We start from the raw sequence: 23319 nt of genomic DNA on the forward strand, positions 1-23319 counted from the left end.
GTTCCGGGCCGTGGCGGGCGGCGGGACGACCCGGCGCGGATGCCCGAGGCCGGCGGCGAGGGGCGGAGGGGAGGCGGCTGGCGCGCGCGCACTGGCACGGCCTCGGCCGCCGGGACCCTCCCGCTGCAGCCGCCGCCGCACCGCCCAGGCCCCGCCGCGGGCGCGCCGGAGTACCTGCGGCCGCCGGCGCTCGCCTGGGCTCCGGCTCGCAGACAGTCGTGTCGGTGCGGTTGTTTGTCCCGAGTCCGGCGGAAAGTTCCTCTAGTTCAGGTTCAGCTTGTACTGAGGTCTGTGGCTTTCCTCAGGGCTGTGAGGTGTGGCTGTGTCTGCCAATGGGCGTGTGAATGCGTGTGTGTGTGTGTGTGCGCGCGCGCGCGCGCGAGCGAGCGTGTGTACATAACGGTACGACTCCAAGAAAATTTATTCTGCTTTTGCAAACCGCAGTCTAAAGTCTTCACAGTGATGCAATGTATCCAGTTTTTCATAATGCACCTATTGACTAAATGGGTAGAGTTCTAAAATGAAAAGTCGCCCAGTAATCCATTACTATGATAAACAGGTTTTGTTTTTTGTTTTTTTTTTTGACTTCCACGAAGGCAGAATATTTGTATTTCCTCACCCTCAAGCGCTCTTTAAATTTATTTTTGACTGAGTAGTCTCCCCAATAAGATCTAGTTGGAAGACCTGAAGAATTTTAGAGCCAGAGCGAACTCTTCAAACTAAAGGAAAGCTCTTCATGGGGCATGTCCTCTACCTGACAACGCAGGGTCCTGAACTTCCTGAAAGGGTGGCAGGTTAAGGACCAGATTCACTTCTGATGGTTTTCTTTTTCCTTAATGACCCAAACTGATAAATTGTAACAGACGGCAAATCTGTACATGCTGGAAGAGAAGGGAGAATAAGGAAGAAAGAAGGAAGGGTGGAAGAAGAACGCAATTAGCAGGCAAAGTGAAAATGCTAGGAAATATACCATCAAAGGATGTTTAATTTCGACCACAATGGAGGAAAGCGAGTAAGGAAGTTCTTTCAGTTCAGTTCAGTTCAGTTGCTCCGCGGTGTCTGACTCTTTGCGACCCCGTGAATCGCAGCACGCCAGGACTCCCTGTCCATCACAAGAGGTTCTTTACTAGATTTCTTTTTTGTGTGGAATTCGTTTCTGGAAGTTGTTTGTGTGTGGAAGTTGGGGCTAAATTTTTGTCTCATGTGTGTCACTTATTCTTTGTGTGAACTTGGAGACTTGACCTCTCTGGACAATTTCTTCCTATGTAAAAGCCTTTTAAGTTCCTGCCTTATTTTCTCATTCAACAACCATTTATGAAATTACTAAATGTCTATCATTCGGGTGTTGAGTGTTTGAATCCTTCTTCTCCAGAGAAAGGGGCAGAAGGTGTCCTGCCCTTTTTATCTGGCTGGGTCAGAGTTGGAGGAGGGAGTCTTGGCTGAATCAACAGGGCTAGTTTTTCCTGCGCCAAAATACCTTTTGGGGGGCTTCCCAGGTGGCTCAGTAGTTAAGAATCTACCTGCCAGTGTTTGCCAATTGCAGGAGGCATGGGTTCAATCCTGGGTTGAGAAGATCTCCTGGAGAAGGAGATGGCAACCCACTCCAGTATTCTTACCTGGGAAATCCCAAGGACAGAAGAGCTTGGTGGGCTACAAGCCATGGGGTTGCAAAGAGTAGGACATGACTGAGCACGCACACACATTTTTTTTTCACTACTTGGATTTTTTTATTCCCATGTCTTAGCCAGCCTAAAATCCTACAACATAAGCATTCATTCAAATTGACAAGTGTGCCAATTTTAACACTAAAACACTTGAGAGAAGAATAGTAGGCAATAGCTTTGGTATTCCTACATTTGTGTGAATTAAATCTGAGTTTCTAATCTCAATATCTAAACTGAGGCGCACTGTAAGAAGCTTTGAAGGGAATCCATATATGGAGCAAGGCACTGCTTTTGACAAAGCAAGTTCTGTGGATTTCTGATATCTGGGCTTGTGGACTCCAAGTCCAAGTAGGGAAAGGATATGGAGGGTAGCGTGAGAAAAAGAGCAGTGGCTGAAATGGGAAGGGATAAAATTAAACTGTGCCACTTTCAAAGTTTTGTCTAAACTCTGGCCTGTATCCAAGCACTATATAATAGTTACCATAGAAAAATGTTTTTCAATTCCAAACACATTTATACAAATTTAAAATACATTCTTTTTATCTCGTTTAAAAAAACTAGATATGTTTCTCAAATTGTCTTCACTTATTTGTTTCAACATTTTCTCAGTGCCTACTGTGCCAAGGCATGGGTGCTGGAAATGCATGGATAATTAAGATATATTGAATGAATGAATAAATACCATAAACTGGTAAGAAAAGAGGATAAGGAAGGGAAGTGGGGATGGTTAGGAAATGCCTCATTAAAGAAATGCCTTTGAACCGAGTATTGAAAAATGAGGGGCATATTTTAGGAAAATGTTAGAGGGTTGGGAGAGGTTGGGATTTCAGGCTGATGGAACTATAAAAGCAAAAGAATGAGAGAACACAGAGCATGAGGAATGGCAACGAGAAGAGCATGACTGGAGGGCAGGATCGGAAGGGGGAAGAGAGAAAGCTGGATTATTTTATGACTTTCATATAGTTATATATATAACCTTTTACAGAAAAGCTAAAAACTTTGTTAAAATGGAAAAAATGAGCTAAATATCTGATGTATAGTTGGCTTACACAGTGCTTTCAAATGTCATATCGAATATATGAATATATGATATTGAATGGTCACAACCATATGGCAGAGTTGCAGGCTCCAGGTGATTAAAGTCTCAAAAGCAAAATTTTAGTTTAAATATACAGATTGTCAAGCTCAGTAATTTTGAATTTATATGGTTAAATATCTTATTTTAAAGTGATAAAAACCATTCTACTTTATAATTAAGGGCATATAAAAGCATATAGTTCTTCCCAGGTGGCGCTAGTGGTAAAGAACCCACTTGCCTATGCAGGAGACATAAGAGACGTGGGTTTGATCCCTGTGTCAGGAAGATCCCCTGGAGGAGGAAATGGCAGCCCACTCCAGTATCTGCTTGGAGAGCTCCATGGACACAGGAGCCTGGTGGGCTACAGTCTGTGGGGTTGCAAAGAGTTGGACATGACTGAGTGACTAACACACACACACACGTACAACTTAATATCAAAGAAAAAAAACCAACCTATTTAAAAAATGGGCAGAAGACCTGAATAGACATTTTTCATAAAAAGACATACAAATGGCCAACAGGCATATGAAAAGGTACCCAACATTGCTAATTATCAGAAAAGTGCAAATCAAAATCGCAAAGAGATATCATCTCATACCTGTCAGCATGGCTATCAAAAAGTCTGCAAATTACAAATACTGGTGAGGATGTGGAGAAAAGGGAACCCCAGTACACTGTTTGTGGGAATGTAAATTGGTGTCGCCATTGTGGAAAACAGTATGGAGGTTTCTCAAAACACTAAGAACCACCAGACGATGAAGCAACCTGACTCCAGGGTATATATTTGAAGAAAATGAAAACACGAATTCAAAAACATACATTTACTCCAATGTTCACAGCAGCATTATTTACAATAGCCAAGATATGAAAGCAATATAAGCATGCATCCACAGATGAATGGATAAAGGAGATATGGTATGTATATATACAATGGAATATTACTCAGCCATAGAAGATATATAGAAGATAATAGTTTGCCATTTGCAACAACATGGATGGACCTGGAGAGTATTATGCTTAGTGAAATAAACCAGACAGAGAAAGACAAATATTGTATGTTATCACTTATATGTGGAATATAAATGAACATAACAAAATGGAAACAGACTCACAGATAAAGAAAACTAACTATAGATTACCAGTGGGGAGAGGGAAGGGGGGAGTGCAAAATAGGGATATGAGATTAAGAGTTTCAAACTACTATGTATAAAATAAATAAGATACAAGTATATATTGTACAGAACAAGGAATTATATCCATTATTTTATAATAATTTTAAATGAAGCATAATGTATAAAAATATTGAATCACTATATTGTACATCTGAAACTAATATAAAATTGTAAATCAGCTATAATATAAAAAGGGACTAAGAGAAGAAATTAGACTTTATGGTGCAATTAGCGATCCAATTTCTCTTTATACCTACGTGTGTATATGTGTACATACATATACATGTACACATACTCATTGCCTTAACTCTGCATTACATCTGTAATGTCATCTCTGTCCATATGTGTGTGACTTGCTACTTGATTCCATTGGTTTATTTATCTACCCTTGTAGAAATATCACATACTCTTAATTATAGACATTTATAGTAAGTTCTCTCAGTTTATTCATCAGAAGGGTCTTGGTTATTTTTGGCCCTTTGGGCTGCCATCTTTGGGGTCCCACAGAGTCAGACACGACTGAAGTGACTTAGCAGCAGCAGCAGCAGCATGCTAACATTTCGGAATCAGTTTATCAAGTATTAGGCAAACCCCTATTGAGACTGTGATTGAAATAGCTAGAACTTACAGATCAGTATTGTAAAGTTGGCAATTTCCTCCAAGCTGATCTATAAATGTTATCAAAGCTCATTAGAGAAGTCCTAAATTAACGGATAGACATACTTCTCTAATGAGCTTCAGTAACATTTATTATGTTCTCCATAAAGGGTTTGGTCATCTTTATTCTAGGTACCTTATTTTTGTTGTTGTTTTGTTCCAAATGTAAGCAGTATTTTTTAAAATTAAATATACTATAGCCTGATTCTTAAAATGGGGAATTTAGATTGCATTCTTAAATTTATGAGAAATGGAGAGAAGATATTTTGATTATTCTAAATTCTTTTCTATATGTATGAGGTTCTTCAAACATATTCATGCATATGAGTAGTAAAATATCATAGCATCCTAAATATTTTACTAAAAGTATAAACATCTTACCTATTCTCTGTGAAACACAGAGAATGGGAAATTACATGCTTTGTGTACAAAAAAGGAACAAGATACATATGAACATTCTTACAAGCAATGAATTAAAGCTGATCCAGAATGCTAGCCTACATTTTTCAGCTTGAGATCACTGTTGTATATAACACTGTGTAAAAACGTTTTCTTTTTAACACATTAAACATTCACATCACAATCCAAAGTTTGTTTTTTCCTCTGGAGACTCTAACTGAATTAATGTCTCGGCCTGGACTTCATAGACTTTTTTTGTGGGAATAAAATGGTCTGTCTCAGCTATCAAGATGGGAAATCAGTAGAGCAAGTGCCAGATTACTTGGAATTTGATATCACCCAGTATACTCAGGAAGAATTTTATTTGTTGTTACTTATCTAGCTTTTTTCCTAACCACTTTGGTTCTCTGATATATTAAACCATGGGAGCATTTATAAAAGGAGAAATTCTTCAGTCTATGAGAAGTTGAAACTCTAACCTGTTCTTGCGTGTATTTTACTCTGGATTACCACACTAGACATTGTTCACTTCAGTTCAGTTCAGTCACTCAGTCGTGTCTGACTCTTTGTGACCCCATGGACTGCAGCACGCCAGGCTTCTCTGTCCATCACCAACTCCCGGAGCCTACTCAAACTCATGTCCATCGTGTCGATGATGCCATCCAACCATCTCATTCTCTATCATCCCCTTCTCCTACCAGGCTGTTTAAGTAGTCCCAAATCTTTTGTTTTCTTTCTTAGCTACTCCAAATCACCAAGATTTACTTATAAATAAGTTTCCATTGCTTAGTATGGAAGCCAAGGGACAATCTATTTTCATTCTTCAACTTTCTGTAATAGACAATGACATTAAAAGTCAGAAACATTTAATATTCATGCTAAATAGATCACATTTTTTCTAGGCAATAGAACTTCATTTATTTGCCAAAGGCTAGCATTAGCCTGTTGCTTTTTTTTTCTTTTTTCAGTTGAAATATCTTTCTGTATACTTTTGGGATTCTCTAACCTCTCTGCCCCATACATCTTTTTTTTCTTCCCCTTAAGCTGAAAATCTTCCCCTGAAGATGTCTAGACCTGTTCACCTAGTACCTATTCCATTGGATCTCCTTATTTATAAAACTTCCCCTTTCCTCATATGAGCAACAGAATGCTCCTAAATGCTTCTAAATTCCATCACCTGAACTGATTGGGATCTTTAGACCTCTAATTACTTGAATTACTGTCAATGAACCTACTGCTGCTGCTGCTAAGTCATGTCAGTCGTGTCCGACTCTGCGCGACCACATAGACAACAGCTCACCAGGCTCCCCCATCCCTGGGATTCTCCAGGCAAGAACACTGGAGTAGATTGCCATTTCCTTCTCCAATGCAGGAAAGTGAAAAGTGAAAGTGAAGTCGCTCAGTCATGTCCGACTCTTAGTGACCCCATGGACTACAGCCTATCAGGCTCCTCTGTCCATGGGATTTTCCAGGCAAGAGTCCTGGAGTGGGGTGCCATTGCCTTCTCCCAAGGAACCTACTAATTTCAGAGTTATTTGCTTCTTTAGGGCTTAGCAGCTGTTTGAAGCAGAGAAGGCAATGGCACCCCACTCCAGTACTCTTGCCTGGAAAATCCCACGGACAGATGAGCCTGGTAGGCTAGAGTCCATGGGGTTTTGAAGAGTCGGACATGACTGAGCGACTTCACTTTCACTTTTCACTTTCATGCATTGGAGAAGGAAATGGCAACCCACTCCAGTGTTCTTGCCTGGAGAATCCCAGGGACGGGGGAGCCTGGTGGGCTGCCGTCTATGGGGTCGCACAGAGTCGGACAAGACTGACATGACTTAGCAGCAGCAGCAGCAGCAGCAGCTGTTTGAAGAGGTAAAAGTTAATAAGTTCATTCAAATTTAATACATTCTAGGGCAATTTATGAATCTTCATGTGTGGTTTTTACATCACAGGATACATTTCTCTCTATACATAATGCATTTTTTTAATGCATTCAAGCTTTTTATCTGGCTTTCAACACTTTGACGTCAGCATGGACTTCACTGTGTCTATTTTACCTGGTATTCATTTAGTATTTCATACCTGTAAATTTCTTTCATCAAACTTGGGGGATTATTAACTTCTTCATTTTTTTCTGTTCCATTCTCTTTCTTTCCTCCTTCTAGTATTTCATTTACATATATGTTGGATTGTCTGATATTATGTAGCAGTTCTCTGAGCTCTGTTTATTTTTTTTTAATCATCTTTTCTTTGTTGTTCACTTTGGATGATGTCTTGGATGACTTGCTGTACCTTCAATTCATTTATTTTTTTCTCTGTAATTTCCATCTGGCTGTTAAGTCCACCCAGTGAATTTTGTATCTCTGAAATTTTAATTTTTAGCTTCAGAATTTCTATTTGATCCTTTTTTTCATTTTCTCTGATGAAGTTTGTTTGTTTGTTTGTCTCCTGAGAGTTTTATTCACTGAAAACATGTTGTGTTTTACTTCATTGAGGATAGTTATAATAGTTGCTTTAAAGTTTTCCTCTGTCAATCTCAACATCTGATTCATCTCAGGGTCAGATTCCAGAAAATGTGATCCACTTTCTTGATTTTCGTATGTCACTAGTTTTGAATTGTATCTTGGACTTTTATGAATGATGAACTGTGGATGTTCTGGATTGCATTATTTTGCTAAGATGAGTATTATTTTCTTTGCATTAGCAGGTGATTCTCTGGACTACATTTAAACCATAAACTCTCTTTCTTGGGGGACAACTCTAGTCTCAGTTCAGATCTTTTGTTTTTAACCGAACTGCTGGGATTTTGTTTCAGGATCTGTTCAGAGATGAAAGCAGAGTTTGGGGATCCTCTCTCTCTGGCTCCTACCCTTTGGGGATTTCTTGATCTCTTCAGCTTTCAATGTTTTCTGGCTTCACTTTTTGCTTCTACAGATAAGAAAAACTGAGAGTTTTCCCACATGTGCCCCTGCTGCTGAAGAGCCTGCCTCCCAGACTGTACTTTATTTTTGTTGTTCAGTTGCTAAGTCCTGTCGGACCCTTTGCAACCCAGTGGACTGCAGCACACCGGATTTCTCTGTCCTCGACTGTCTTCCAGAGTTTGCTCAAACTCATGTCCATTGTGTTGGTGATGCTGTCTAACCAACTCATCCTCTGCAGTCCTCTTCTCCTTTTGCCTTCAATCCTTCCCAGCATCTGGGTCTTTTCCAATAACTTGGCTCTTCTGCATTTAGCTCAAGCTAACTCCAAGAAAAGGGAAACCTTCCTTGTGGGGCTTCATCGCCCTACAAGCAAGCTTGCCCTCCTGACTAGGCTCGGGTGCTTCTGTTCGCATTCCAGGGTATTCTGGAATACCTGTTTTTGTGTTATGTTCTTTTAGGTATGTGTCCTAATATCTAGTTTCTATTTTTGTATTATGTCCAGTTTTTATAGATGTTTTCTTCTGGGGTATAATCTCAGTCTGTCATATTTGGAAGCAGAAGTTCTATCCCTGTCTGGCACTTTGACTCTTGAGAGAGTCATTTCATGCCTTGGTTAACGCAATACCTCCTAAGCAGTCCTTGCTTCCACCCTTGACCCCTAAGATCTAGTCTCAGCACTTCAGGCAGAGGGACACAGAAAACATAATGGGAACTTCTAGCGTCCTCCTATTTCACTCACAGTAAATCCATAAATGCTTAAAATGTCCTACACTGCCTGTCTGAAACTGCTCAGCCTTCTTGACTTCCACGTCACATGCTTAAGCTGGTTTCCTCCTGCTTTTCTAACCACTAGTATTTACATTCAACAACTCGTGTTTACTCTTGCTCCTCTAATCCTAAGCGGTCGGTTCACCCTAAAAATATGTTTCTTGAAACTCCGGTCTCTCTCCTTTCCGCTTTCTTCTCTGGAGATCTCATCCACTTCCACACTTTGAGCTGACACGTCAGGGCAAAGAGGCCTTAAGGAGCCCCCATTTTCTCAATAGAGTTGTAAATGGCGCTGATGTAAGGAGAATTAAGAGCTTCTGATCCTTCTTCACGCTAGCACCCACCCAGATCTGAATAAGCTCAGCCGGAGACGGGAGGGCGTTCGCTCAGGTTAAAGTTCTGTTGGTCTGAAGGTGGGGCGGATCCTCCCAGCACCTGAGCTCTCCCGCGCCGGCGCAACACACGACGCGGAGGCGGAACCCAGACGCGCGAGTCTCTGCTTCTGGCCGGGCGCGGAGAGCACGGCGCGGTGCACCACGGGCGCGCCGCAAGGCCGGGTATGGAGGAGCATGGCGAGTCCCAGCAGACCGCTGGCTGCGGCGATGAGCGCCCGGGCGACGATCGCGGCGGCGGCAGCGCCCACCCGTGGGCCCCCGAGGACGCCTGGATGGGCACGCACCCTAAGGTCAGCAGGCGCGAGAGGAGCAGGGCGCCCTGCCCAGGCCTGTACCCAAGGCGGGACCCCCGGGCCGTGCTCCCCCTTGGGCCCTTGACTCCCCACCCAATGGGATCGCAGTTTTCCCGCGAACCTCACGGAAAGGGGATTCTTTTTGCTCACGGCCCGCTGCAGTCAACATTGTTTTTGTTTGTTTCAATGAGTTAAACTATTGTTCTGACACCGCCCCCTTCCGCCTCGCCTCCCTCGGACCGTTTTTAACTGGAGGGAACATCGCCAGATTACAGCCACACCATTAATCTGAGTTTTGCTGTTTAGGGTCGTTTTTGGGGATGGTCTCATTTAATCCTCATAGTAACCAAGCGGAACCCACGAACTTTTCCCAGTTCGTGGGCCTTGAGTGAGCTGTAGTAGTCTACTATGATCAAAGTTTTAGGCACAGTCCTCATTTGCCTCTTGGCAAATTGCTGCCTTTTACCAGCTATGGCCCAAGCAATGAATGAACAGTGAATGGATATGAGTTTTGCAGAAATCTCAGAGACTACGTACTTTGGTCTAGTTGTTTGAATATAATTGCAGTCTTCTGCTGGAGAGCAGTATTTCGTAGATAATGATCTACAAACATCCCAGAAAAGGAAAAAAATGGAAGATCTTTTCATCTTCTCTTGCTTGATTTTATCCTGCTCTGATCCCCTTACACCGTCTCAGGGTGAAAAAAACGAATGATAACATGGAGATATTATTCAGTGCCATCAAAGAACCAAAGTATGGAGAAGGAGCATGGTGGTCAGGAGCATACATTCAGACTGCCTGAGTTTGAATCCTGGTTCTGTAATCAGCTTTGTGATTTTTCTTTTTTTTGGGAGGTGGGGTCGGAAGAAAAATGTTTTATCTCATTGTTCCTCAGTTTTCTTTTCTGTAAAATGGAGATAAGAATAGTACTAACTTTATCGGGTTGTTAGAGGATTAAGTCAGTTAATATTAGTAAAGCACTCAACCTATGGTAGCCACTACCTAAATATTTAAAATAAAACACCAATAATAAGTTTTAAAAGCTATTTCTAGATATGATGTTACTATTTAATTTTCATACTTGCAGGGTTTTTTTTTTCTTTAAAGTCAAATGCTCTATAGGCTGGAACCATCAAATCTTTTCTTTCAGTCTTTTTTCTTGAAGGATCTAATTGAGCTTAAAAAAAGAAAAGATATTAGTTGTTTGATTTTCAGCTCTGCATTTGCATTATTCAGTTTGAAAATTACTTCAGTTCAGTTGCTCACTCGTGTCCGACTCTTTGCGACCCCATGAATCACAGCACGCCAGGCCTCCCTGTGCATCACCAACAGAGTTTACCCAAACTCGTGCATCGAGTCGGTGATGCCATCCAGCCTCATCCTCTGTTGTCCCCTTCTTCTCCTGCCCCCAATCCCTCCCAGCATCAGGCTCTTTTCCAATGAGTCAGCTCTTTGCATCAGGTGGCAAAAGTATTGGAGTTTCAGCTTCAGCATCAGTCCTTCCAATGAACACCCAGGACTGATCTCCTTTAGGATGGACTGGTTGGATCTCCTTGCAGTCCAAGGGACTCTCAAGAGTCTTCTCCAACACCACAGTTCAAAGCATCAATTCTTCAGCGCTCAGTTTTCTTCACAGTCCCAACTCTCACATCCATACATGACCACTGGAAAACCATAGCCTTGACTAGATGGACCTTAGTCGGCAAAGTAATGTCTCTGCTTTTGAATATGCTGTCTAGGTTGGTCATAACTTTTCTTCCAAGGAGTAAGCATCTTTTAATTTCATGGCTGCAATCACCATCTGCAGTGATTTTGGAGCCCCCCCAAAATAAAGTCTGACACTGTTTCCACTGTTTCCCCATCTATTTGCCATGAAATGATGGGACCGGATGCCATGATCTTCGTTTTCTGAATGTTGAGCTTTAAGCCAACTTTTTCACTCTCCACTTTCACTTTCATCAAGAAGCTTTTTAGTTCCTCTTCACTTTCTGCCATAAGGGTGGTGTCATCTGCATATCTGAGGTTATTGATATTTCTCCTGGCAATCTTGATTCCAGCTTGTGCTTCTTTCAGGCCAGCATTTCTCATGATGTACTCTGCATAGAAGTTAAATAAGCAGGGTGACAATATACAGCCTTGACGTACTCCTTTTCCTATTTGGAACCAGTCTGTTGTTCCATGTCCAGTTCTAACTGTTGCTTCCTGACCTGCATACAGGTTTCTCAAGAGGCAGGTCACGTGGTCTGGTATTCCCATCTCTCTTAGAATTTTCCACGGTTTATTGTGATCCACACAGTCAAAGGCTTAGGTCAATCCAATAACATAGGATTAGATTTATCATCCTTAAACAGCACTTTGGTTATGTAATTCTCATATTTAGAGAATTTCCTGAAGGGTAAAATTCATCCTTTTACCCTGGCCATCAAGACCTCACCCCCTGGTCCCCAGTTGCTTTTTTGGTGTCATTTCCAAACTCATGTGAGGTTGAGGAGGACAATTAGTAGCACTCCTCTTTTCCTGCATCTGTACACACTTTGGTGGATGCTGATGGAAACTGTGACTTTAGTACACCCAGGTGGGTCTGCAGATGCCTCACCTCTGCATTGACCCTGCTCCCCACCCACCTAGTCATTGACAGAGCTGCAATACCTCAGGACTCTCCTGCAGGGGCAGGCCCTGAGGAATGTTTGCTCTGTGCTGACCAACGAGTCTGAAAGCTGCAGCAGCTTCCTTGATCCTTTCTTTGAAACTCAACAGTTAACGAATTCCCTACTCTTGAGTGAGCAGGGGTGGGGAGAGGGGCCAGGAATGCTCTTCTAGCACAGCTTCTCCACCGGCAAATGAGACCAGGGAATCAGAGGCTCCCGCTAACCTGCCCCGACAAAAGTCCTATGAAGATGTCTCTACTCCTGGCAGGTAGGTTTCTTCCTAGGCCCTTGAATCCATGTTGCTTATTTCCACTTTCATGTGATTACTCACACTGTCACTCTTTCTCTGTTTACTCAATTCATACATGTCCTTCAGGGCCCAGTTTGCATCCCACTTCTGCCAGGAAACATTTACCAGCCAAGCCACCTGAGTGCAGCTCCTTTGACCTCTTGTGTCATTTTTTTTTTTTTCCATTCGCTTGGTTTTTAGCCACTTACTGTAACATATTATTATTTATCTGCAAGTGTGTATGTGTTTACCCTAGCAATCCATAAATTTTTTTAAGAGATAGGGGTCAGGGCTTAATTGCCAAGTAACTCCCACTATACCTTTAAGAGAGTCTTATACATTATCTATTGACTAGTTGTTAATTGAAAGAAAATGCTAAGAGATTCTTCCTTCTCTCTTTGACAATTGCATTTTGATTTTCAGTATTTAGAAATGATGGAATTAGATATAGGAGATGCCACCCAAGTTTATATAGCATTCTTGGTTTACCTGGACCTCATGGAGAGTAAGTAATTTGTTTATTATTGTTTTGTTATTGGGGCTGTCGTGGGGGAATGAGTTGGGTCGGGATATAGCATTTATGCATTTGCTGTTAATTTGTCAGTGTTGTGATTTCTTTATTCATTAACACTGGGAATTATGAGTAACAGAAAATACTAGAAAGATAAAGGGACATAGCATTATAAGTGATGTTTGCTCAGCTGAGTATTAGGTAGATGTTTAGACCTTTTATTATTTTGATAAATATTGTTGTCCATTCGATGATACACTTCCAGGTAAAAGCTGGCATGAAGTAAACTGTGTGGGACTACCAGATCTCCAGCTCATCTGCCTTCTTGGTACTGAGATAGAAGGAGAAGGGTTACAGACTGTGGTACCTACACCCATCAGTGCTTCCCTCAGCCATAACAGGTGGGCAGCTGATTTTGATTTTTGTTTAGCAGGTTAGTTCCTTTCCTGCATAAAGCGCTGCTGCTGCTGCTGCTAAGTCACTTCAGTCGTCCAATTCTGTGCAACCCCATAGACGGCAGCCCACCAGGCTCCCCCGTCCCTGGGATTCTCCAGGCAAGAACACTGGAGTGGGTTGCCATTTTCTTCTCCAATGCATGAAAGTGAAAAGTGAAAGTGAAGTCGCTCAGTCATGTCCGACTCTTCGCAACCCCATGGACTACAGCCTACCAGGCTCCTCTGTCCATGGGATTTTCCAGGCAAGAGTACTGGAGTGGGTTGCCATTGCCTTCTCCAGCATAAAGCGCTGCTGCTGCTGCTGCTGCTAAGTCGCTTCTGTCGTGTCCGGCTCTTTGCGACCCCATGGGCGGCAGCCGACCAAGCTCCCCCATCTCTGGGATTCTCCAGGCAAGAACACTGGAGTGGGTTGCCATTTCTTTCTCCAGCATAAAACACTAGGAATCCTTAAATTAGAGTTAGTAATATATTTTAAAGGCTTCCCTGGTAGATCAGGGGTAAAGTATCTGCCTGTAGTACAGGAGACACGGGTTCCATCCCTGGGTCAGGAAGATCCTCTGGAGGAAATGGCAACCCCCTCCATTATTCTTGCCTAGAAAATCCCATGGACAGAGAGAATCCTGGTAGGCTACAGACCATGGGATCACAAAGAGTCAGACATGACTTAGTGACTAAACAGCAGCAACAATATATTTTAAAAGGAGTTTGGGGTATAGGAATCATGGCTTTATTCTTGGTAATTTGAGAACTAAGTTAAATATGAGTGTTGAACAAGTGTTTATTTACTGTAAAATGTTACTGTATTTTTCATGCTCTTTGGGAGTGGCTTCATTTTAGATATTTTTAACTTTGTAAAAAGGCATGTAATCTTTTGAGGCTTGCTTTATATTGTTCAGGTTATATTATGGTGTCTTTTGGCCAGGAGAGTGGGCTGCTGTATAGCATTCCATCATGTGATTATACCATAGTTTTCACATCTCTCCTGAGGATGGAGTGTTGCTCATGTTTGACTTCAGGGGATAGTTTCAAACTATTTTCCAAAGTGGTTGCCTCAGTTTACTTTCCCCTGCACAGTAAATAAGATCTTTGGAAGCTGTATGGTCTCTGACATTTACTGTTCTCTGACTTTTCAGTTGTTGTCAGTTGAATGGCTCGTCTAATTGTGGTCTTAATTTGCAGGTCTCTGATATTGAACATTTATGTATATATGTATTATTTCCTCTCTTGAAAAATGCATTTTCACATCCTTTACCTATTGGATTATTTGTAGTTTCCTCATTGACTCCTGGGAGTTCTTTATATATTCTTGATAGTAACCCTTTTGGTTGTGCTTCCCAGCTCTAAAAATCTGTCTTTCAGGTATCTTTTGATGAATAGCAGTTTTTAGTTTGAACATAATCATATTTATTAATTTTAATAATCAATATCTTTATATCTAATATATAAAGATATCTAATATATAAAGATCTAATATATTCCCTGGTGGCTCAGAGGTTAAAGCATCTGTCTGCAACGCGGGAGACTTTGGTTCAATCCCTGGGTCGGGAAGCTTCCCCTGGAGAAGGAAATGGCAACCCACTCCAGTATTCTTGCCTGGAGAATCCCATGGACAGAGGAGCCTGGTGGGCTACAGGGTCGCAAAGAGTCGGACACGACTGAGCGACTTCACTTTCACTTTCACTTTATATCTAATATAAGAGCTATTTCCTAAGTAAAGATTTAAAAGAAGTTCACCTGTATTTTCACTAAGAGTTTTGAAGTTGCTCATTTTAATGTTATGAGAGGAAGGCTAGGGACCCTGTTTTCAGTTGGATGACCATTTTTCTCTGCCTCCAGTTACTGAATAGTCCCTCCTTTCCTTATTATCTGACATGCCATCTTTGTGGAGCTATGCTTTGATTTGTTTCTGGCCTCTCTTTATATTCTGTTAGTCACCATATTTATTCTTATGCCAGTACCAGGTTTTCCCAATTGCTTGCTTCGTAAGAAGACCTGGTATCCAGTTAAAAAGCCTCCTTTTCTGGTTTTCTTCCTTAGAAGCTGTGGCAGGCAGCTTCTAAGATGGCTTCTTGTAATCCAGCCTTCTGATGGTCACACTTGTGTAATTCCCTTCCCTGGAGTGTGGGCTGGAATTAGTGACTTGCTTTTTTGTTGGGGAGTGGGTGTTGTGCACTGAGCAGCTTGTGGGGTCTTAGTTCCCCAACCAGTGATCAAACCCGGGTCCTCGGCAGTGAAAGCATAGCATCCTAACCCTTGGAGCACCAGGGAGTCTCCATTCCATCGTGTGATTATACCATAGTTTTCACTATTTGACTTACTGTTAATACATAAAACTTGGCAAAAGTGATGAGATGTTACTTCTAAGATCAGATTATAGAAGATGTAGGGCTATTTGGGGTCTTTTGTGTTTCCATACAAAGGAAAATTTTTTGTTCTAGTTCTGTGAAAAATTGTTGCTCAGTTCCTGAGTCATTATCCAATTTTTTGTGACCCCCGTGGACTACAGCTTGCCAGGCTCCCCTGTCCTTCAGTATCCCCCAGAGTTTATTCAAACTCATTTCTCTTGAATTGGTGATGCTATCTAACCATCTCATCTTCTGCCGCCCCCTTCTTCTTTTGCTTTCACTCTTGGCCAGTGTCAGGGTCTTTTCCAATGTAAAAAATGCTCTTGATAATTTGATGGAGACTGCACTAAATCTATAAATTACCTTGGATCATATGGTCATTTTAACAGTATTGATTTTTCCTATCCAAGGACATGGTATATTTTTCTTTCTGTCTGTGTCATTTTCGATTTCTTTCATCAGTGTCCTATAGTTTTCAGAGTACAGGTCTTTTGCCTCCTTAGGTAGGTAGGTTTATCCCTTGGTATTCTATTCTTTTTGATGCAATGGTAATCTTGAGAAAGAAAAATGAAGCGATTCTTGAATAAATCTTGTGAAATGGAGTAAATCTTAAAAAAAGAAGAATGGAGCTGGAGGAATCATGTTCCATGACTTCAAAATATACTACAAAGCTATAGAAATCAAAACAGTATGGTAGTGGCACAAAAGCAGACGTATAGATTGATGGAACAGAGTAGGGAGTGTAGAAATAAACCCACACACTTATGGTCAATTAATCTGCCAAAAGAAGGCAAGAATATACAATGGAGGAAAGATAGTCTCTTTAATAAGTAATGTTGGGAAAATTGGACAGCTATATCTATTAATAAAAGAAAGAAATTAGAACATTCTCTAACACTGTATACAAAAATAAATTTGAAATGAATTAAAGACCTATGTGTGAGACAGAGTATTATAAAACTCCCAGAAGAAACTTAGGCAGGCCATAATAAATCACAGCACTATTTTTTGGATCTGTCTCATAGAGCAATGGAAACAAAGGCAAAAATAAGTAAATGGGACCTAATTAAACTTAACTTTTACATAGCAAAGGAAACCATAAACAAAATGAAAAGACAACCTATGGAATAAGAGAAAATATTTGTAAGCATTCAACTGACAAGAGCATATCTATCTATATGTGTGCGTGTGTATGTGTATATATACACACATATATACATGTGTTGGAGAAGGCAATGGCAACCCACTCCAGTACTCTGGCCTGGAAAATCCCATGGGCAGAGGAGCCTGGTGGGCTGCAGTCTGTGGGGTCGCACAGAGTCCGACACGACTGAAGTGACTTAGCATACATGTGTGCCCAGTCTCTTCAGTCATGTCTGACTCTTTGCAACCCAAAGACTGTAGCCTGCCAGGCTCATCTGTCCATGGGATTCTCCAGGCAAGAATACTGGAGTGAGTTGCCATGCCCTCGTCTAGGGGATCTTCCTGACCCAGGGACTCACACAGACACACACATACACACACACACGCTGTATACCGGAAACATTGTAAATCAATGATACTTTGGGGAAAAAAAACAGTGGCTTCTGTTGGTCACTCTCTTTCTGACTTGTTTGTTCTGAGGTAAGCCAGCTGTGCTGTGAACTGTCCTAGAGAAAGGCTGAACATTGAGAAGTGAAGGTAACGAGTAATGGAGCCAAGTTTCTTGCAAGATGGGGAGGGGAGGATTCAGGAGACTAGTTAAAGAGATTAATCCTGAGCTGGAAGAGGAGCACCTGAACCTCTGAGGCTATGGGGCAGGTAGAGAGGACAGATAAAGACATAGGTGTATTTGAGTGGGTGTATAAGTAGGGAAGAGGGCTTGGAGCTGTTGTTCAGTCACTAAGTCATGTCCGACTCTTTGTGACCCTATGAACTGCAGCATGCCAGGCTCCTCTGTCCTCTAGTATCTCCCAGAGTTTGCTCAGATTCATGTCCATTGAGACAGTGATGCTGTCTAACCATCTCATCCTCTGCTGCCCTCTTCTCCTTTGCCTTCAGTTTTTCCCAGCGACAGGGTCTTTTCTAGTAAGTCAGCTTTTTGCATCAAGTGGCCAAAGTACTGGCGCTTCAGCGTTAGCAGCAGTCCTTCCAATGAATATTCAGGGTTGATTTTCTTTAGGATTGATTGGTTTGATCTCCTTGCAGTCCAAGGGACTCTCAAGAGTCCAGAACCATAATTCAAAAGGGAAGAAGGCAGAGCACCTTAAATTCCAACATGAAGCATTTTGATGAATACCTGCTTTTTTCCTAATTCTCTAGAGAATTAATACATATTGATTTAGGAGAAGGACCGTGGACTAAAGCCAGAAGACCTGGATTCTGGTCTTGGTACAGATTTTTGTTTTATGACTGGAGACACACAATTCTTGAGTTTCACTTTGTCTTTTATTGAAGGTTACAGGTTATCAGTAGATAATATGTGAGATCCCTTCCAAATCAAAGCTACCATAATTGGTTATTTTTTCATTGTGCGTATTCCATAAAATTATATTAAGCTAATTTTTAGATTTCTATTAAATATTTCTGGTATGTATGATTTGTTATGAGAATTATCTTTTGATATTTCAGGCTATTTATACTATTCTTTGAGAGGCTTCTTACTGTGAGATTTTTCTGTGTGTTTTGAGAATCAATACACAACAATTTAACTAGCTTTATTTCCAATAATGCTTCTATCTAAGAGACATAATAATTCACTCCTTCAGACTCTCCCTTTGTGTCTTTAAATTGCTGTAACAATGTCATCCTAGCTAGTATTATTGTTATTTATTTGGACAAGGAACTCCCATGTAGAATTAACATATTTAATCCTAAAAACAAAATGAATATAGTCTGTTTGAATCAAAATCATTTCATAAATCTAGAACTATAAATTTGCCCAATTAATTTCTAGTTTTTCCCTAATTGTGATCATTGCTTTTCTAGCTTTTTGTTTTCTTCTTTAAGTAGAATTAGTTGGAAGTTTAACTTAGTAATCCGTTTTTGTACTCTTGTATTTAATAAAGCAGAGAGCTTAGTCTGTGTGTCTTATTTTTATATAAATATTCATGATTATATTAGGCAGTGGAATGAGAATATAGAAAATAGCACAAATGGGACCCAGTACACATTAGATTTATTATGCTTTCTATGGCATAAAACGTTCTCACCTCAAAGATTTGTGTGTTTGATTTCATTCCTCAGGTTCTAACAGGAGTGATATTTTTAGGTAATAGGCAAACTTTAATCTATTTTTACTCCCATGTGTACTTTCTATATAAAATGTTACATATATAACAGTAATAGTGCAATTTCAGACATTCATGGTTAATGTAGGAATTTTCCTTCATTAGTAACACAAAGAAAATTATTGACTTTGAATCTCTGGCCGTCTTGTATAGGGAGGAAGTTCATTAAGACAAGTCCTAAAAGTATTTGGGTAGGAATTCATGAAGGTAACTCACCTTAAAAAAATACATTTTTTTTAAATTTAAGAGAATAAACAGCTCTTTATTTGATAATAAACCATCTATAAAAAGAAATCCCTGGGTTCACTTTAAAAATTATTATTGTCAGACAATATTGCTTGGATTTTTTAGTCTTTACCTAGCAAATATTTATTGACTTATGTCAGGAGGTGGTCTGTGTTAGAGATACTGTGCTGATCAAGACAGCCTATTTCTTTTCTGAGGCATAATTGTTATGCACCATTGTATTAGGTTCAGGTGTACAACATAATGATTTGACATTTGCATATATTGCAAAATAATTACCACAATAAATCTAGTTAACATTGGTCACTGTATATAATTAGAGTTTTTTTTCTTGTGATATGAACCCTTAAGATCTACTTTCTTAGCCACTTTCAAATAATGCAATATAGTATTATTAACTATAGTCACCATGCTGTACACTACATACCCATGACTTATTTACTTTATAACTGGAAGTTTATACTTTTTAACTCTTTTCACCTGTTTTACCCTCTGCCTCTGGCAACCTCCTATCTGTTTTCTGTGTCTATGAACTTTCGTATGGGTGTGCGATTCTACATATGCCTGTGACCATATGGTATTTAAGACTTTCTCTTGAAAGTAATGTTCTAGCTCTAATTGTTGGCTTGGAAAATACATGTTATTTCATTTTTTGGTAATTGTTAGATGAGATCTAGGAACTAAAGTTGTCCTTTGTTCAGAAATTTAATTAACAGTAATTTGGGACCACCTCCACTTAGTTTACTATTAGGTAATTGAATAACAGGGCTTCCCTATTGGCTCAGTGTTAAAGAATCCACCTGCAATGCAAGAGATTTGGGTTTAATGCCTGGAGAAGGAAATAGCAACCCTCTGCAGTATTCTTGCCTGGGGAATCCCATCGACAGAGGAGCCTGGTGGCCTACAGTCCATGAGGTCACAAAAAAATCAGACACAACTTAGCGACTAAACAGCAACAACAAATTGAATAACAGGAGTAGTGGGGTATACTGACAAGCACTTTACTTAAGGTTGTATCAGGACCCAGAAGGATGGGAAAAGCCTCCTGAAAGTGCTAAGAAACCATGTATTAGCAAGACAAGTGGAAGTTGTGACTGCCTACCTATTATGGAATCTGATTCAGAGTAGGTGCTTTATGGCATGGGCTAAGGCCATTAATGAACAAATGAATAGAATGCATGGGGAAAGAGGGATGGGTGGGAAATGAGGGAGGAAGTGTTACATACATCTTCAAGGACATCACTGTTTATACTTTTTTGCTGTTACAAATTATACTGTAATGAATATCCCATGTAAGTATATCCTTGTTCTCATGTATGAGAGTCTCCCTAAGGGAGAAACCTGGAGGTGAAATGGCTGGGACATACAGCATTTACACCTGCATCTTTACTGCTTATTAGTAATCTGCTCTCCAGAAGGTTATCAGTTCATAGTCCCACTGACAATATAGAAGTTTCCCTAGACTAGGAGAAGAGATTTACTGATGTATAGCTGACAAAGATTCAATCAGAATATGTAAATAACTTCTGTGACTTGAGGGAAAAAGCAATCCAGATGAAAAATATGGGCAAAGAAAATGAACAGCAGTTCACAGAAGAGGAATTAACCAGGGAGGTACAGACGTAAGATGTGCTTGTTCATGTTTTAGCTTACTGATGCAGAATCCTTTCAGACAGTTTATGATGTTAAATTTGACAAAAGGTAGATCTGGGACGATGTTTGAACAGGCCTACAAGCAGTCCATTCTGAAGGAGATCAGCCCTGGGAAGGAAGGAAGGATGCTAAAGCTGAAACTCCAGTACTTTGGCCACCTCATGCGAAGAGTTGACTCACTGGAAAAGACTGATGCTGGGAGGGATTAGGGGCAGGAGGAGAAGGGGATGACAGAGGATGAGATGGCTGGATGGCATCACTGACTCGATGGATGTGAGTCTGAGTGAACTCCGGGAGTTGGTGATGGACAGGGAGGCCTGGCGTGCTGTGATTCATGGGGTCACAAAGAGTCGGACACGACTGAGCGACTGAACTGAACTGAACTGAACAGCTAGTTCATGACTTGCTTTGGAGCGAATTAGAAAAAAGGGACTCCCTTGGACATACAGAAAAAGTCTTCACCAGGATTCAGGTTTGGCAAGCTCCATCAAACAGATTTCAGACATCCTTTTACCTAGCACCTTTGTGCAAGGTCCAGTCTGTACAATATACATGATTCCCTACCCCTGAAGCATGTCTGTTGAGTCCTAGGTTTCTAGAAGGAGGTCTTAAAATGTACTGCTGCGTGGATGGTGTTGTGGAAGGACTTTCTGCAGGGGAATGACGCAGTAGCTTATTCCATGTGGTTATAAGAATATTTTGCATTGGTAGAGAATGTTACAGAATTGTAGAGCACCTTCACTTGTGTCATTAGACCTAGAACCCTTAGTGGTATACAGAGTTCTTGTTTTATCCAAATTTCATATATAAAAAGCTGAGCTTAAAAAGGTGTTTTTATTTATGCTGTACTATTTCCAAAAGATAATAAAGGATTCAATGAATTGCACCAGAATCTCCTTGTAGATAACAAAGTCTCATAGCTATCATTCTTCTTACTTTGCTGGTGACTTTTAAATCTCTTATTGGGGAATAAAAAGCAGAAAGCAGCACAGTATAAATGCATAGGCTACGTTACAAAGAGAACATTTTGAACACTTGTAACCACCACCTAGTCAAGAAAGGAAACCTTTCCAGCCATCTCAGAACTCCTTCAGTGTGCCCTGTGCTAAGCATAACCTTTTCCTTTCCCATTATTCTTACTTTTATGGTGATAACTTTTATTTTGGTATACTATTGGATGGTATACTCATGGTGCATTTTAATGTTTCCCTGTCCTCCGTATTTTCTGCAAATTGGCAGCTGGAATCAGGGCTTTGATTATTATCATATTAATAAGACTAGAGCTGGTGGTCTGTTCTTTTATCAGGAGGCATGTAATGCCCTTTTATTTTTTTCTGTACATTTAAAAATCAATTTAATTTCTACAAATAAAGCAGTTCCTTATTTGTATCTCATAAATTTTGCCATTAAAAAATGTTTGTGGTTATATCCTGTAAAACTCTGTTAATCTGCCGTAGAGATCAACAAGCTATCCATAAAGCTCTAGATAGTAACTATTTTGAGATTTGCTGGCCGTTTGTTTGGTCTCTGTTGCAACTCCTTAGCTCTGTCACATTAGGGGGAAAGCAGCCCTAGACAAATACATGAACAGATGGGTGTGGCTATGTCCCTATAGCTTCATTTACAAGAACAGAGGGCATCCAGATTGATCCATAGACTAGTGGCTTACCCACTCCTGATGTGTGGGTTCTGCCTCTATCCTTCTCTTTTCCTCACAATTTTTCTGTTAAAGAACCTAGGCTGTTTGACATACATACTCTCCCGTAGTATGGGTTTGTCGATTGCTCACTCATGGTGCATTTCAACATGTTTCCCTGTCCTCTGTATTTTCTGCAAATTGGCAGCTGAAACCATGAGCTTGGTTAGATGCAATTGCATCAGATTCTAGCTGGTAGTCCATTCTTTCATCAGGAGACATGTAATGTCTGGTTTCCTCTCTGTGTGATCTTAGTAGCTACTGATGCTTAATGCCCAGCTCTGACTGGTGGTTTTAACCTTTATTTTAACTTTTATTTCACCTTTATTGTTGTCCTGACCCATGATTCTAGTCCACTCTCCTTGAACTACAGTATAGATATCCTAGAGCTTGAGTTTGTATATTGTTCCCAGGACCTCTTTGTATTGACTCCCCACTCTGACTCTCACCCGAGAAAGCATAGTAGAATGTGAGTGGGTGAGAATGGTGATATATTATGGGGAATATTAATTTTATGTTAAAATATAGCCTGCCAACTTTGAAGCTTTGTTGTTAGAAATAAATTACCATACACTTGTACGATCAACCTGAGCACACCAGCTGTAAACCACTATCCTAGACTGTCTTGCTTAGCTGCTTGATTGTGGTGTTTTTCTTTATTGTAAATGTTCTATATTCTTCACAAACTTAAAATGACATTTTTATTACTAGGGAATTTGGGTAGTATACAAAGCCCAAGAGCCAGAGGAGTTGGCAGTTGCAGTGGGTGCAACTGCATGTTATCCACAAAGGGTACAGTGTACCTAAGGCTTGTTAGCTGTTACCTTTACTGAAGGCCCAAGTTTTAGAATCTTTTGTTTGTAATACTG

At 40.6% G+C, this 23319-nt stretch overlaps 1 protein-coding gene across 2 annotated transcripts in view; it reads left to right on the forward strand.

The window, feature by feature from the left end:
- Window positions 1-9182: 9182 nt before the first annotated feature.
- TSEN15 (tRNA splicing endonuclease subunit 15) overlaps window positions 9183-23319 on the forward strand; it is a 29065-nt gene continuing 14928 nt past the window's right edge. For both annotated transcript variants that reach the window (XM_068986182.1, XM_068986181.1), the window contains exons 1-3: window positions 9183-9335; window positions 12699-12780; window positions 13052-13187. In XM_068986182.1, the coding sequence (XP_068842283.1) occupies window positions 9210-9335; window positions 12699-12780; window positions 13052-13187 (344 nt within the window). In that variant the 5' untranslated portion in view covers window positions 9183-9209. The remainder of the gene's footprint in view (window positions 9336-12698; window positions 12781-13051; window positions 13188-23319) is intronic.

The sequence above is a fragment of the Capricornis sumatraensis genome, chromosome 14, assembly GCF_032405125.1.
Source record: "Capricornis sumatraensis isolate serow.1 chromosome 14, serow.2, whole genome shotgun sequence".
Classification (NCBI taxonomy): domain Eukaryota; kingdom Metazoa; phylum Chordata; class Mammalia; order Artiodactyla; family Bovidae; genus Capricornis; species Capricornis sumatraensis.